Source organism: Ailuropoda melanoleuca, chromosome 16 (assembly GCF_002007445.2).
Source record: "Ailuropoda melanoleuca isolate Jingjing chromosome 16, ASM200744v2, whole genome shotgun sequence".
Taxonomy (NCBI): domain Eukaryota; kingdom Metazoa; phylum Chordata; class Mammalia; order Carnivora; family Ursidae; genus Ailuropoda; species Ailuropoda melanoleuca.
The window spans coordinates 30,733,032-30,746,861 of NC_048233.1; the positions used below are offsets into that span (position 1 = coordinate 30,733,032).

General features: G+C 34.9%; 1 protein-coding gene across 14 annotated transcripts in view; it reads right to left on the reverse strand.

Annotated features, from left to right (window-relative positions):
• KIF21A (kinesin family member 21A) overlaps window positions 1-13,830 on the reverse strand; it is a 153,192-nt gene that overhangs the window by 16,523 nt on the left and 122,839 nt on the right. For 4 of the 14 annotated variants that reach the window (XM_019808792.2, XM_019808789.2, XM_019808788.2 and 1 more), the window contains 6 exons: window positions 12,169-12,276; window positions 10,658-10,786; window positions 8,393-8,431; window positions 7,692-7,706; window positions 3,665-3,801; window positions 1,498-1,678 (listed from right to left, as the gene is read on the reverse strand). In XM_019808792.2, the coding sequence (XP_019664351.1) occupies window positions 1,498-1,678; window positions 3,665-3,801; window positions 7,692-7,706; window positions 8,393-8,431; window positions 10,658-10,786; window positions 12,169-12,276 (609 nt within the window). The remainder of the gene's footprint in view (window positions 1-1,497; window positions 1,679-3,664; window positions 3,802-7,691; window positions 7,707-8,392; window positions 8,432-10,657; window positions 10,787-12,168; window positions 12,277-13,830) is intronic. The other 10 variants (XM_019808793.2, XM_019808791.2, XM_011235823.3 and 7 more) reach the window with 6 other exon arrangements.

Genomic DNA, 13,830 nt, shown 5'->3' on the forward strand with positions numbered 1-13,830 from the left:
GGTAGACAGAACAGGGTGACACACTTGGCCTGGGAGTATTTCGGTCTGTTTGTTAGAAGACACTTGATCCCAAACTTGTAAAGAAAGAAAAACTTATATATATACAAAGATAAAATTGAATACAGTGAAAGGAAGCCAAAAATGAAGAATATATCTATAAAATGTAAATGTAAAATGAAAATTAAAAGAAGACTTAAAAAAAGAGTTGATAAAATAAGAAACTAGTTGAAAAGGAAAAAAAGACAAAAAGAAATTTTTAGACTGAAAGACTAAAGAATCATGAGAAAAGACCTTGAATTCTATATACTACTTTCCCCCCTACGCTGGAGTTTTTCAGTTCTGTGTGATCCATAAACTTGTTTTCAGCCTGTTGTTCCTGCTGGTCTTCTGAGGGAGGGGTGTGCTGCACTGATTCTCAGTGCCTGGGAGGAGTTGTACCTACCACCCTGGCCAGGGCTCCAGGCTCAGTGTAAGCTGCTTTGGGCTGCTCTGTGTGGCCTTTGTTCCCTGAAAGCTTTCCACACAGCTTTAGAGGAAGAAAATAAAAATGGCAGCACCCTGATCTCCAGCCCTGGAGCTGAAAGATCACGACCCCCACTCTTCAGTGAACCCTCAGGGAAAAGCAGTCAATCACTTTTGTGTGCATCAAGCTCTGCGGACTTCTGCCGTGCACACCCTCTCAGATCCTCCTGGGGAAAAAGGAGGGTCACCCAGGTTCTGCCACTTGCAGGGCCCCAGCTAGGAGAGCAGTCACCCAGTTGTGCAGTGGTTTGCAGTTTATGGCAAACTGAGGAGAAAGCCCACTTCCCAGGCTCGCGCACCTTGCCAGCTTCTCTGCTCTAATGCTTGGGAACTCTGCCGACTCGGGCACCCCCACTCTTTCTGTGACCCCAGGGATCCTGAGACCACACTGTCCTACCTAGGATTCTGCCCCAGTTCACCACCTGAGAACCTTTCAGGAGGGACGTCCCTCATGGAAGCAGACTTCTAAACATTCCAACTTTGTGTGCTCTGTAGCTGGCTTACGGAGGCTCTCTCCCACTGTGGTTTATCTTCTGATATATCCCCTCAGATTTACTTCTCCACACATCCTACCTTGCAAAAAGTGGTCTTTTTTCTATCTGTAGAATTCCAGCAATTCTTTTCTTAGATCTCAGGTTGAACTCATACATATTCAGAATGATTTGATAGATATCTAGCTGAATTCAAGGGACCAGATGAAATGAGGTCCCCTGCACTTCCACCATCTTTCCTCCTCGCATTTCTACTAGGCTCTTAAATTACATTTTCTCAGTAGTTTTCCCCCTTATATTATCTACATTCTTACTTTAACATCCTTTCAGAAGCAGACAGGTAAAAATAAATAAAAATTTCATATATGTTGTACATAAGAACTATTTGCCCCTTATGCTATTTGTCCTTTATGCTATTTGCCCCTTATGCTATTTGCCCCTTATGCTATTTGCCCTTTATGCTATTTGTCTTTAAATTACTTACGTCAGCGTTCGAATGCACTTTGCTGAATCTCTGATATCCCACACCTTAATATAAGACGTGGACACAGTGAAGACCAAACTTGTGTAATTACAGTATTTTACAGATACAACATTGTTGGGATGACTCCCCAATGACATTATCTCCTGCCCAGTCACCAGATTCCATACTTTACAAGTACGATCTATAACAAACAAGAAAAGGAAAAGGAAAAGGAAAATATTGTCAATATGAACTACATTAGGTTCGCTTAACAATAAAAATTATTTAAACAGTTTTTCTCCTATTAGAATGAAATGAAATAAGAAAAAAGTGATTATTCCATTAATCTGAAACAGACATCCTACCTCCATCCTTGACCCTCTGCTTCAGGTTCAAGGGCAAAGTACATATAAAAGATCGGATGAAAGCCAGAGATGTCTGATGTATGTATTATGTGGTATTAAAAAAATAATTATATAAAATTTTGTAATAGTCATAGCACAAGAATCTTGCCTCAAATTGCCCCTGAATTTAAAATGGCATTCCCAAATCACCCTCTTCAAAATACTTTGCTTTGATCTCTCCTATCTCCTCCTATCTCCTCAAAGCTCTCCACATTCATAAACACATACACCTTTCTTTTCCAAGTGTCACTGACTGACGGATTTTATTTTTAACCACAAAACATAATTATAAACTAATTATTTTGTTTCTCTGACACGTCGAATATGTAACTATCCTGGAGATAAATTTAATTTGAATTAGAAAAGTACATTTTCACAGTGTAGGTTCTTTCATTGGATAATGAATTGGACAATTCATAAGTTCTAGCTAGACTGCTATATTTCTTTATATACAATAAGCAATAAATGCTTATTGATTAAACTGTCCTGTGTTTCCTAAATGCTAAAAAAAATTTTACTAGCTCCCCAAATTCCTGTACATGCTTCCTTCCTACCTTTCCAGCCCTACTTCACATCACTTCCCTTACAATTACACTTGACACTTGAACAACATGGGTTTGAATGGGTCCACTTATATGCAAATTTTTTAATACAGTAGAGTAGTACAGAACTAAAAATGTATTTTTCTTCTTTATGATATTCTTAGTAACTTTTTTCCTCCAGCTTACTTTATTATAAGAACATAGTACATAATACACATAACATACAAAATATGTGTTAGTCAACTATTTATATTATTGGTAAGGCTATTAATAGTTCAATTTAGGGGGAAGCTATTAGTTCAGTCTGGGGGGAGTCAAAAATTATATGCAGATTTTTGACTGTGCAGCGGTCAGCACCCCTAACCCCCATGTTGTTCAAGGTCAACTGTATTCTACTTTTCAAACCAACTGAATTTAGTTTCCAAACATACCCCACTTTTAGCTCTATGTCTCTGCTTATATTGTTCTATAATCTTGGTTGTCGATCATTAGCTGTCAATATCCAAACCATCCTGTAAGGTTCATCCTAAACGCCTCCATATCAAAGCCTTCCTTATTTCTCACAGATTGGCATAACCTCCCCCTTCTCTGAAAACCCCAAAACTCTTAGTCCTTAACTCTTCAAAGCATTTATAGTTGATTTCTAGTTGCCTGCAATTATACCAAAGGGGTTAAGAGTGCAGTTTGGAGATGAGTAGACATGGGTTTCCAACCGTGGTTCCTCCACTTACTACTAAGTTTATCTGGGAAAATTATTTCATTTCTTAAATTCTTAGTTTCTTCATCTGTAAAATTAGAATGCAACATGTATCTCACTGGGGTTACCATGAGAATTAAATGAAATGTAATTTGGATAGTGTTTAGCATAGTCTCTGACATATAGTTAAGTGCACAAGTAATGGTGGTTGCTACATCTTATTCTCTTTACCACAGTGTACATTGTAATGACCTTTGGTCAATTTTTGTACAACCTGCATTGCTAAGTGCAGGGCCTTGTATGCATTAAGTGCTCAGTGACTGAAGGGGGAAATGCCCTCTCAACATTCTATTCATATAATATCAACGGAGGTCTGACTTTCTTCCCAACTGTGCAATGATTTTGTATAATTCAGGAGTTGAACCAGATTATCTCTCAGATTCTTATGGGTCTTAAGCAGTTCGACTGTTTTTTTAAAGCCTGTTAAAAATGTAATCATTTTTTAAAAACTCTGTTAACTATCCACATAAAACAACTACCAGCACCTTTTGATCCAGTGAAGAGGAGATCATCAGTAGAATCCACACAGAGCACAGCTTTTGTGTGCCCTTCGGCTATGTGAATGCACTGCAGTGGAGAAGTCCTGATTCCTTTTGAAGCAGGGAATGGGTTGATTATGCCCCTGAGACGGGGAAAAAACAAGATTTACTTCAGTAGCTACATCATGGGACTAATTTTATTTCCCCCTGACTTTACAAAGTCTCTCTAAGTAATTAATAATAAAATTCAGACTGCTCCCTTATCTCTTTTTAAAGGAAAAGGACACAGAGACAAAATGTGAGATAGTAATGGACTGCATCAACTAATTAGGCATCAGCCGGCAGGTGCATTCTACAAAGAGCAAAGCCTACAGTACATTGGACCTTCTTACTAACAAGTTCTTCTCTTCAAAGTTTAATGAAGCAATATTGGGAGCTGTTTGATTATAGTGAATTCTGACAGATAAGAAAGGAAAAATGATGGACAACTGGAAGGTGTGATTCTCTGTCATGCTTTTTGATTCTAGGTCAAAAAGAACTACTGGGGAAAGTATAACACATATCACTTAAAATACTGAAAAAATAGATTTCAAATGAATTTGAAAAAAGATAGGAATGATTGCATACACAAGAATTCTAAAGGGAGTATGGCCCCAAACTAACAAAAAATTAAAGAAAAAACAACAGTCTCAAAGACGATTTAAAAAAAAGAGTGAGACTTTAAAAGTACAGTGAGGCTCCTTAGGGAGCTTTCTCATAAGTTTAATATTTCTAAAGATTCTGCTTCATGCCAGTAGACTACATACTATGGAAATATAAAGGAGTTTAAGACAGGATCTGAACTGAAATAGTTGTGCTGAGAAGACTAAGTCAATGTGTCTTTGCTCACAGAAGGAAGAAAAGTTATGTTGAAATATGTTCATTATATAAGACAGCTGGCAATAATATCAAAACAAATAATAAAGATAAAATAAAACTGTTTACATCTTCTTTTGATGGGGGGGCAGAGGGAGAGGGAGAATCTTAACCAGGCTCCATGCCCAGTGCAGAGCCCAACGCAGGGCTCAATCTCACAACCCTGAGATCATGACCTGAGCCGAAATCAAGAGTTGGACATTTAACCAACTAACCCATGGGCCCTTCTATCTTCTTAACAAAAAAGAACAATCTTCAAGATGCAATGGGCAGAAATGATTAAGAAGAAATGTAAGCCCAAGATAAGTTAGAACTGACAATAGAGTTATCCAATGAATTCAAGTATTTCTGTTTTTTAAGTCATTATATCAGTTTTAAAAGGATACACCATTATGGAGGCAAAAATCATTGTTGGTACACTAAGACTGATAAAGGGGACAAAACACGTAGACCCAAATTTCCAAAAAGCAGGGGGGAAATAGTGGATTTCAGAAATTACAGATGGGTAAAACTTCTTGTTGAGTCTCACAAAAGAAAATATTAAACAAATCATTATAAACACTTAAAAATACATGCTTATCAGTAAGAGATAACACTAATCTCATGGGGGAAGTTCTTTGTAGGCTTAATAGCAAGTTAGGGGAATGTCATATTCACAATGCATGTTGACTCCAAAAAGGTCCATACAATAAGCCTTTCAAATGATATCCTTGTGGATATGGTAGGTAAGTACAGAACTGTTGTAGTAGGGTAGTTCCATCAGTGGCCAAAGAGGCACACCTAAGGACTCAATGTTCCTATCAATTTGGAAGGACATCTTCAATATCTAGTCAATGTTTCCTTAGCACTGAAGACAGAGATGGCATATTTATTAAACTGATATATTAAAGAGCTGGATACTGTATTGTATTGTCTAGGAAAATGACCAAAAAAAATTTATTTACTTTAAGTACCTACTTAACACTAAAATAATCACTGGATACAATTTAAAGATAAAATTTAAGTAGAAGATAGAACAGAATGCTCCAAGTAGGAAAAGACTTAATAGTAGCTTAGATTTAGGGGTGCTTGGGTGGCTCAGTTGGTTAAACCTCTACCTTCGGCTCAGGTCATGATCCCAAGGTCTTTGGATCGAGCCCTACATTGGGCTCTGTGCTCAGCCCAGAGTCTGCTTGTCCCTCTCCCGCAGCTGCTCCCCACTACTTACGTGCTCTCACTCTCTTTCTCTCAAGTAAACAAATAAAATCTTTTTTAAAAAATTGTAGCCTAGATTTAAAAAGCTAACGAGGTCATTATGTTAAGTGAAATAAGACAGAGAAAGATAAATGCCATATGATCTCCCTTATACGTGCAATTTAAAAAATATGTATTAAAAAAAACTTATAGATAGAACAGACTGGTTAATTGCCAAATGTGGGGGGTAGGGGATAGGAGAAATGATTGTATTGTTTTCTGGGTTTTTTTAGTTTAAATAAATTGAAATAAATAAATACATAAATAGCTAAACAGATTTTTTAATTGAATACAAGATCAATGAATCAACAATTTATGGTTCCTCTATCAACACTTTCAATAACTTGCTCAAAAGAAGTAAATATTTCAGGAGAAAGAATGTAATAGAGCTACTATATTCTGCTAAGGCCACATCTGGAAGGAGGTTGAGTTCTAGATGCCAGATTTCAGGAACATTGAGAAATTGGAGACTTCCCAAAGCAGAGGAAGCAGAATGATGGACCTATAGACTACATCATGTAAGGAGCAGATGATGAAGCTAGACCTACTGAACTGATAAGAATATATTCATTGGACAGAAGATACAAGAGCAGGTTATGGGCTGAATATTTAAAGAGCTGTCATACACACAGAAAGAGGTGTGGGGATTAATTCAATTAATTAATTCCAGAAGAATTAATTCTGGCAGAGCTCAAGACGGCTGATGAATAGAAATGTAAATTTAAGTTCAGGACTAAAAAAACAAACAAACATTATTTTTAGGGTCTAGTTATAATGATTTCAAAAAGTGAAAGTTGTTCATCATCATTAGAAATGACACCAGGAATTATTATCACTGGATATATAAGTACAAAGCCCAAAGTATTATTTGCATACATGTGTCCATGTGAGATTTTTTTTTTTAAAGATTTTATTTTTATTTATTTGTTTGACAGAGATAGAGACAGCCAGCGAGAGAGAGAGCACAAGCAGGGGGAGTGGGAGAGGAAGAGGCAGGCTTCCAGAGGAAGAGCCTGATGTGGGGCTCGATCCCAGAATGCAGGGATCACGCCCTGAGCAGAAGGCAGACGCTTAACGACTGAGCCACCCAGGCGCCCCTCAATGTGAGATTCTTGAAATTCATGCTCAGTAACTTGTTTGTAATCTAAGAAGTTAACCAAATTAAAACAGAAATGGAAGCCAAGCCTCCCCAAAAGTCTGAATCTCCATTTTGAAATCCTGTTGATGTGAGGTCACATCTATGAACTGAAGCCACAGAATTAGAACTATAGCTTCAAATGTTCAAGAGAGTGATCTCATGCACAGTCAACTGCTGTTACCTCTCAAACAGAAAACACGCATGTATAATCCAACAAGCTGATCATACAGAAAAAAATGCATGTTAACAGTCTAAGACATAACAGTCTGTCATGTCAAACAATGAAATATTACAAAAGTGACTATTTGCCTCCAGTGACTTATGTATGGCACTGCCACTGTGCGATTGCTCTTTCTCATTTTTACATGTTTTAATATCATTGATTATTCAGACTTCTGAAGGAAAATCATCTCAACCTTAAATATAGCATTTTACTACGACACTGAAAAATGCTCTCCAGTATTCACATTATTAGCACTAATATTTTATAGAGATTACCTTACACCAAAGATAATTTTTAAAAATACAGAAATGGAAAACATACATCCACGGTGTTTCTTTCACTATTAAAATTAATCTATTCACATTCTGAAATACAGAAATCAACTTTAAAATAGTTTAAGTTAAGGTTAAATATTGCATAGTTGTATAACAAACTGGTCTGAAGGGAAAAAATGCTTATTTTTGTCCCATGCAAATCAGTAAAGTCTTGTAATACTATAAATGAGATTAATTTCCTCTGCCTACCTTCTGGAGGATCTACTGATGATCAGCAAAATGGCCATAAACAGGGGAAACAAGTGCAAAAAGAGAGGAGACAAAATGATAAATGGAAAGCGGAAATGACAGAAAGAGAGAAATTAAGGATCCAAAAAAAAAAAAAAAACCCAAAACATAAAAAATTCAACATTTGTTATTTTTAAAACAGAATCAGCAAAAAATATTTATTATTTTAGAAAAACTCCTTTACTTTTGATTTCTTCTTATATTTTAGGTATCATAGTATCTTTCCCCCCCAGCATATCTTTTTTTCAGGTTTTCACAAAACCTTCCATAAACTTTTTACTTATAATCACTAAACCAACCAAAAAAAATACCTTATTTACCTCCCACACTTTGAAGGATCAAAAACATTTAATCACTGAGGAACAATGAAATCAATATTCATAGAACTTAATTTCTTTCCAATAAAAGATTTAGAATATAGACAGAAAACAAACATCACAACTTTCTGTGCTATTATAACAACAAAAAAAGTTTGCCACTGCTTTGTCTAAAAGGTATGACATATTAAACATATTAAAATTAATATGCTTAAAAATATTAGTGTGTTTATATGGCTTACAACAAGTTATGCATACAGAAGTGAGATATGCCTACAGTTTCTAGGAGGGCATCTTAGAACATCAATGAAATGCCAGAATGTAGGAAAGATAGCAAGAAAGTACCTGTGTACCTCCGACAGAGAGGAATCACTTTCATCAGACCTACAGTGAAAGAGTTAGAATTATGAGGAGAAAGAACACAGAGGTCAATAAGTAAAGACAGTGAGACTGAACTGAAAACCAACAGTATGAATAACAGAAATATAGCAAACATTTCCTTTATAGTGAATGACCTGCTTTTCTATTTGCACTGGATATCTGCAAATTCAAAGTACAGGTATATCTGGTAAAATATTTGATTCTTATGTTTTCTACTAAGACTTTGAGGACAAAAACTTTCTATTACTGATCCAGAGAAAACCTATCAATCCTCACTTCTAAAATTTAGGCCCTGAAGAGGAACAATATCAAGCAAGTAAAATATATCACCTCAAGATTCTTCCTATTTAATTTGATTAGTACTAGAAAATTTTTCTCATTTAAACAGCTATTAATGAATTTTATCCATCTTGATAATTACTTTGGACTTAGATTCTAATGTGGAAGTTACACAAATACTTTTATGTTTGCACGCAAAGCAAATCACTCAAAATGCAATAACCTTTGATTCTGACTTATCTCAAAAATATGGAGTTCTCCTGATGAGGGTATACCTCAGTAATACAGGACCTTAGTAGGATTTTAAAAATAGGTGAGCCACTACTGTCAGTCCTACCCTGGAACCTCCAAGAATGGCAATAAGTCAAGTTATTATGAAAATCTATCCAGTTTGTATAGCAGGCTTGTGAAGAAGGAGGACAGAGTGAAAGCTGACATGGAATATAACCAGAAACAATGTGTGGGATCTGCTTCTAGCTAAGATATGCTAGTCTCAAAAAAGAGTCCGAAAGAAACTGATAAAAAAGGTAGTGAGTCTTTGAAAGTGTAATCAGTTATTCTGAGTTTTAGCATATAGAAATAACAACAGAGTCAAATTAACGGTAGCTTATAAAATATGTCTGTAGAAAATATAGAACTATGACTCGATTGTCAAGATTATCAAAAGACTGACAGAAAATGTTATGCCTGTGAATGTAAGGCAGATAAAACAGTAATTCTTCATTTCTCTAGTGAACACAGACTCCCCAAAGACGTTCTTAATGTTCTTCTACTCTTTTCTCAATTAAATGGGAGCTATGACTTAACAATGTTAGAGTTTCTTTCAGTAGCACACAATATTTAGCCATCGAGATCATTTTAAAGGACAATGTCATCTATTGATTAAACTATATTAAAATCTAATCAGTAATGATGTACTGTATGGTGACTAACATAATAAAAATTTTTTAAAAAACCTAAATAAAACCTCCTCATCCCTTAAAAAAATAAAAATAAAAATATAAAATAGAATCTAATCAAGAACTTTATCCATAAATTAAGAGATTAAAAATTCTTTCAAAATGTGTGCTTCTCTAAGTCTACAGAGCCATGTAGCATGATCTAAACATGCCAGACAGATCTTAAATAGCATCCTATAAATCTCAGAAGTTATTGATCTACACAGGGAGATTGTAGCATAGAAAACAAATAGCAGGGGTGCCAGACTAAATACGAAGTACATACATCCACAATGTTACCATTCAAAATCAAAGCAGATAAGTCAGAGTTAATGAATATCTTGGCAGCATTGTTAGTACCAAATTCTTGCAAGAGAGATTCTGGCTCAATGTGGGAACACTTTTTCACTTCAAATTTAATACAAATTGGATTTCTCACACCCCTCCAACTTCTCTTTCTCCACAACCCACCTTCAGTCCTAACGTCCTCCACCTATAAAGGAACTGTCTTTTATTATTTTATTTTATTACTGAAGTTTTGTGATGGATTTGTGTTGAACAATCAAATGGTAACAACACGTACCACATATGACAATGGTCTTTATAAGCTGTTATATGCATGGAAGGTAAAATAATTTGCCTCTTTTCAACTCAGACTATCTGGATTAGAGGCTTTTGTGGGCTCAGAGAAGCTGAAGAATCCCAAGAAATTTAAATTTCAAGTGGCCTCAAAGATAATTCAATTCTAATTTAATTAGAAAAGTCAAGACAAGTGCTGAAAGTATAGCAATGCAAATCTACAACAGGGAATAATGTTCAGCAGGAAAATAATTTTCTCTCATCTTTTCTGTATGGTTCATTTCCCATTGGAAAAACATATCAAATATGGCAAGAGTTCACAAGTCAGACTTCATCTCCCACACAAAGAGATGGCGAAATGTTTTCTACAGACTGTATTGAAAGGTTCAGAATACTGTAATAAACAGAGGGGCTCTTTTCCGTAAAGACTTACTTATCCTGCTGAACGGATGTGTTTCCCTGAGAAACAGTAAGACGGTTAAAAACATTCAGTTCATTACGGGGCCGGCTTGGTGGGGAAGAAGGAGGTGAAAGACTAGCCTCTGAGGTTCCAGAATCTGAGCTACAAGAAAATAAGAACATTAAAATAGGTGGCTTTAATTGGTTATGATTTGTTAGGAATGTTATAAGAAACATGCTTTTTAAAAAAAACTTTTCATTAGAGAATTCCTTCCATCCTTCCTAACTTTTTTGTAAGATAAAATACACTCTGAACGATTTAACTAAAAAAAAAAAAAAAAACCCTTTTCCACTGGATTTTGTCACATTGTCCACAAGATGGCACTAAAAAGTTCGGTCTGCTGAAATCTAAAGTCATTACAAATAAAGCAAGCCAAATTCATTTAAGAGTTAAAACCAAGCTACTCACTTGACAGATGGGAAAAAAGAGCCAGAGTGTTTAAGAGTGATTTGCTTTTTCAACAATTCACTCACTTTTATTTTTATATTACTTATTTGCTCCATCCCCCATCTCCCAATTATCCTTGAGACATTCGATCCAGTACAAACAGGCAAATTACATCTTTAAATACAGGAAGCAAGGTAGATTAGAAGGATAATTTCCATGACATTCAAGTCAGCCAAACCAGTGATCAAAGTAGAGTGTGTTGGCACAGGGGAGGGATGGTATAAGATTGTCCTTGGGTATAGAAAATACATGAACACTTTTTATGTTTATTTTTATGTTAAAAATTTTTGCTTTACTAATATTTAAATGTAGACTGGCACCGATACTCTCCCTCAAGGCCATGTCAGAGATCTACCTGTCACATGCAGCACCTCAGGTGACCTGAGGGAGGACTGGGTGTGCCACAGGGTAGAGAGGTGACAGGGGCTGAAAGGGGCTCTCACCTCTTCATTCAACTTTCCACACGTTGCAATATTACAATTTACAAATGCCCAGTTAAGTGGATCATCAGATTATACTATGTACTGTTAAGTAAATAACCTTCACAAAAACACACAAGTAGTTTTTAAAAGATTTCAGGAAAAAAAATTTAAACATAAAAGAACAGCACAAAAATGGAACAACTAACACACCCTATGACTAACACTAGTTTTGTCAACTACTTTAAAAGAGGTAAAGTCAGTGGCAGTTTTCTCAGTCAAAATCAATTTCAAATTTTTCTAGAAGATTATCTGAAATACAAATTCACTAACCTTCATCTCAAGTGTATATGAACTTTTACAATGATACGCACAAATAATTGAAAATAAATCAGAGTACATGATTCGGGGAAAGTATTCAAATATTTTTACAGGTGTGCATGTGACCAAGAAACATTTAGCCAAGCCAACAGCTGACTTGATTGTCTTGATTAGTCAAATCAGTCATAACCGTAGAGCCAGCCTACATACGGAAAATAACTCCACTATTGTCCTTCAGCATTTAAGTGCAACAGACATCTAATGCAATCTAGTTGATAAAAAGTATGAGTAACTTACTGTTTTTGTTCCTTGGACTTTGATTTTTCTGCTTTGTCATATGCTTTCCTTCTGGTTATAGGGGAAGGCTCTGGTAGTTTTTTTTCTGATAGAGATGACTGTCTGGAACTAAAATAGAATAAGACTTTTTAATCATCAAATTTTAAATATGCATACAACTGTTTTGGCAGATAGTCAACCTAAAATTTTTAATAGATTGATAATTGGAACTTGAGAAAGTATTACTTGGGAACAACAACAACAAAAAACTAGGATAGGAATACATTATATGAGTAATTAGATGATGGAAGCCTGACACCTATATATTTAACTTGTAAATTAGCAATCTTATTAAATATATGCGAACCTATTATCTTTGAATATAAATAGCAATCCTATACTGCCAAATAGGATAGTTTACTATCCTATATCAAATCAATAGTTTACTTGAAACATAAATGATTATGTTGATTAGAATTGTTTCAGTTGAAAAAAAGTTGTCTTTATAGTCTTACAAGAACAAAAATATTAGGATATCGGAATATGAAAAAAATGATATTTAATGAATTAATATGAAGACATAGTCAAAAACAGACACATAAACAACACAATAATTTTACCTAATATTTAGATATTAGCAGCTACATAAATTTTAGTAATAAAAACATTCTTATTATAAACTTTAAATGTTGAATAGTGGCTATGTAATGGACAATTTAAACTATTATTTTTGTGTATGGTGCTAATGAATTTTGATTAAAAAGAATTTTTGCTATCATTGGCTAGTTATATTAATAAGAAACACACTAAGGAATTAGAAAGCAATAATAACAGAATGGGCTTATATGATTTCTATTTGAAAGTGAAAACTAAATATTTATACTTCCTGTACCTGATTTTCTAATCAAAAGAAATCACATTTCAAAAATCCTTCATCAGGTTAAATCATAGGGGCCACCTGAGTAAATTATTTTACATCATACAGTAACGACTTACTAAGAGTTACCATACCAACCATGTCCAACTCTTAAATTTTTACAGGATGACATAAGCATCTGAATTTATGAAAACCTGAAAACAGATCATGTGAAGTGACAGAGTCCAAAACATATATTCTACAAACTGTCAGAAAGGATACACTTTAAAAATGAAAAAGAGGGGGGAGGGCAAAAAGAAGGTATTACCTGAATGTGGTTTCCAGGCCATAGATTTAATCTTGAAATTCCAAAAGTCTCTACTCAAATCTATTCCTAAAATCTATTCTATTTATATCACTACCTGTACCAAAAGCATTTCCTCAACAGTCATCTTATCAAAAAAGCACTGAAGCCATTAGGTATACTGGTTAGCAATCTCTATCAGCAAATCCAATAGTTAATTTAGTTAATTACATTGGCCACATCAAGCACATGCAAGAAAGCTGTCATCATCAAAATTAAATTTGGATCGAAAGGTAGCAGATGGGCTTACTGAATGGAAGACAACAGAAATATCTTCATAAAATGAAGGAAGTTTTTAAAAAGTTAAAAAAAAAAGAAGGAAGTTATGGGAAACAGATACTCAAAGGGGAAAGTTTGTTGTATTTTATTATTTGCAGAGTCATGTAATATGTGCCATTTTGGGGGCAATATTCCCCAACGCAGTAATGTATTCATTCCATAAATCACTTGCTATAACATATGT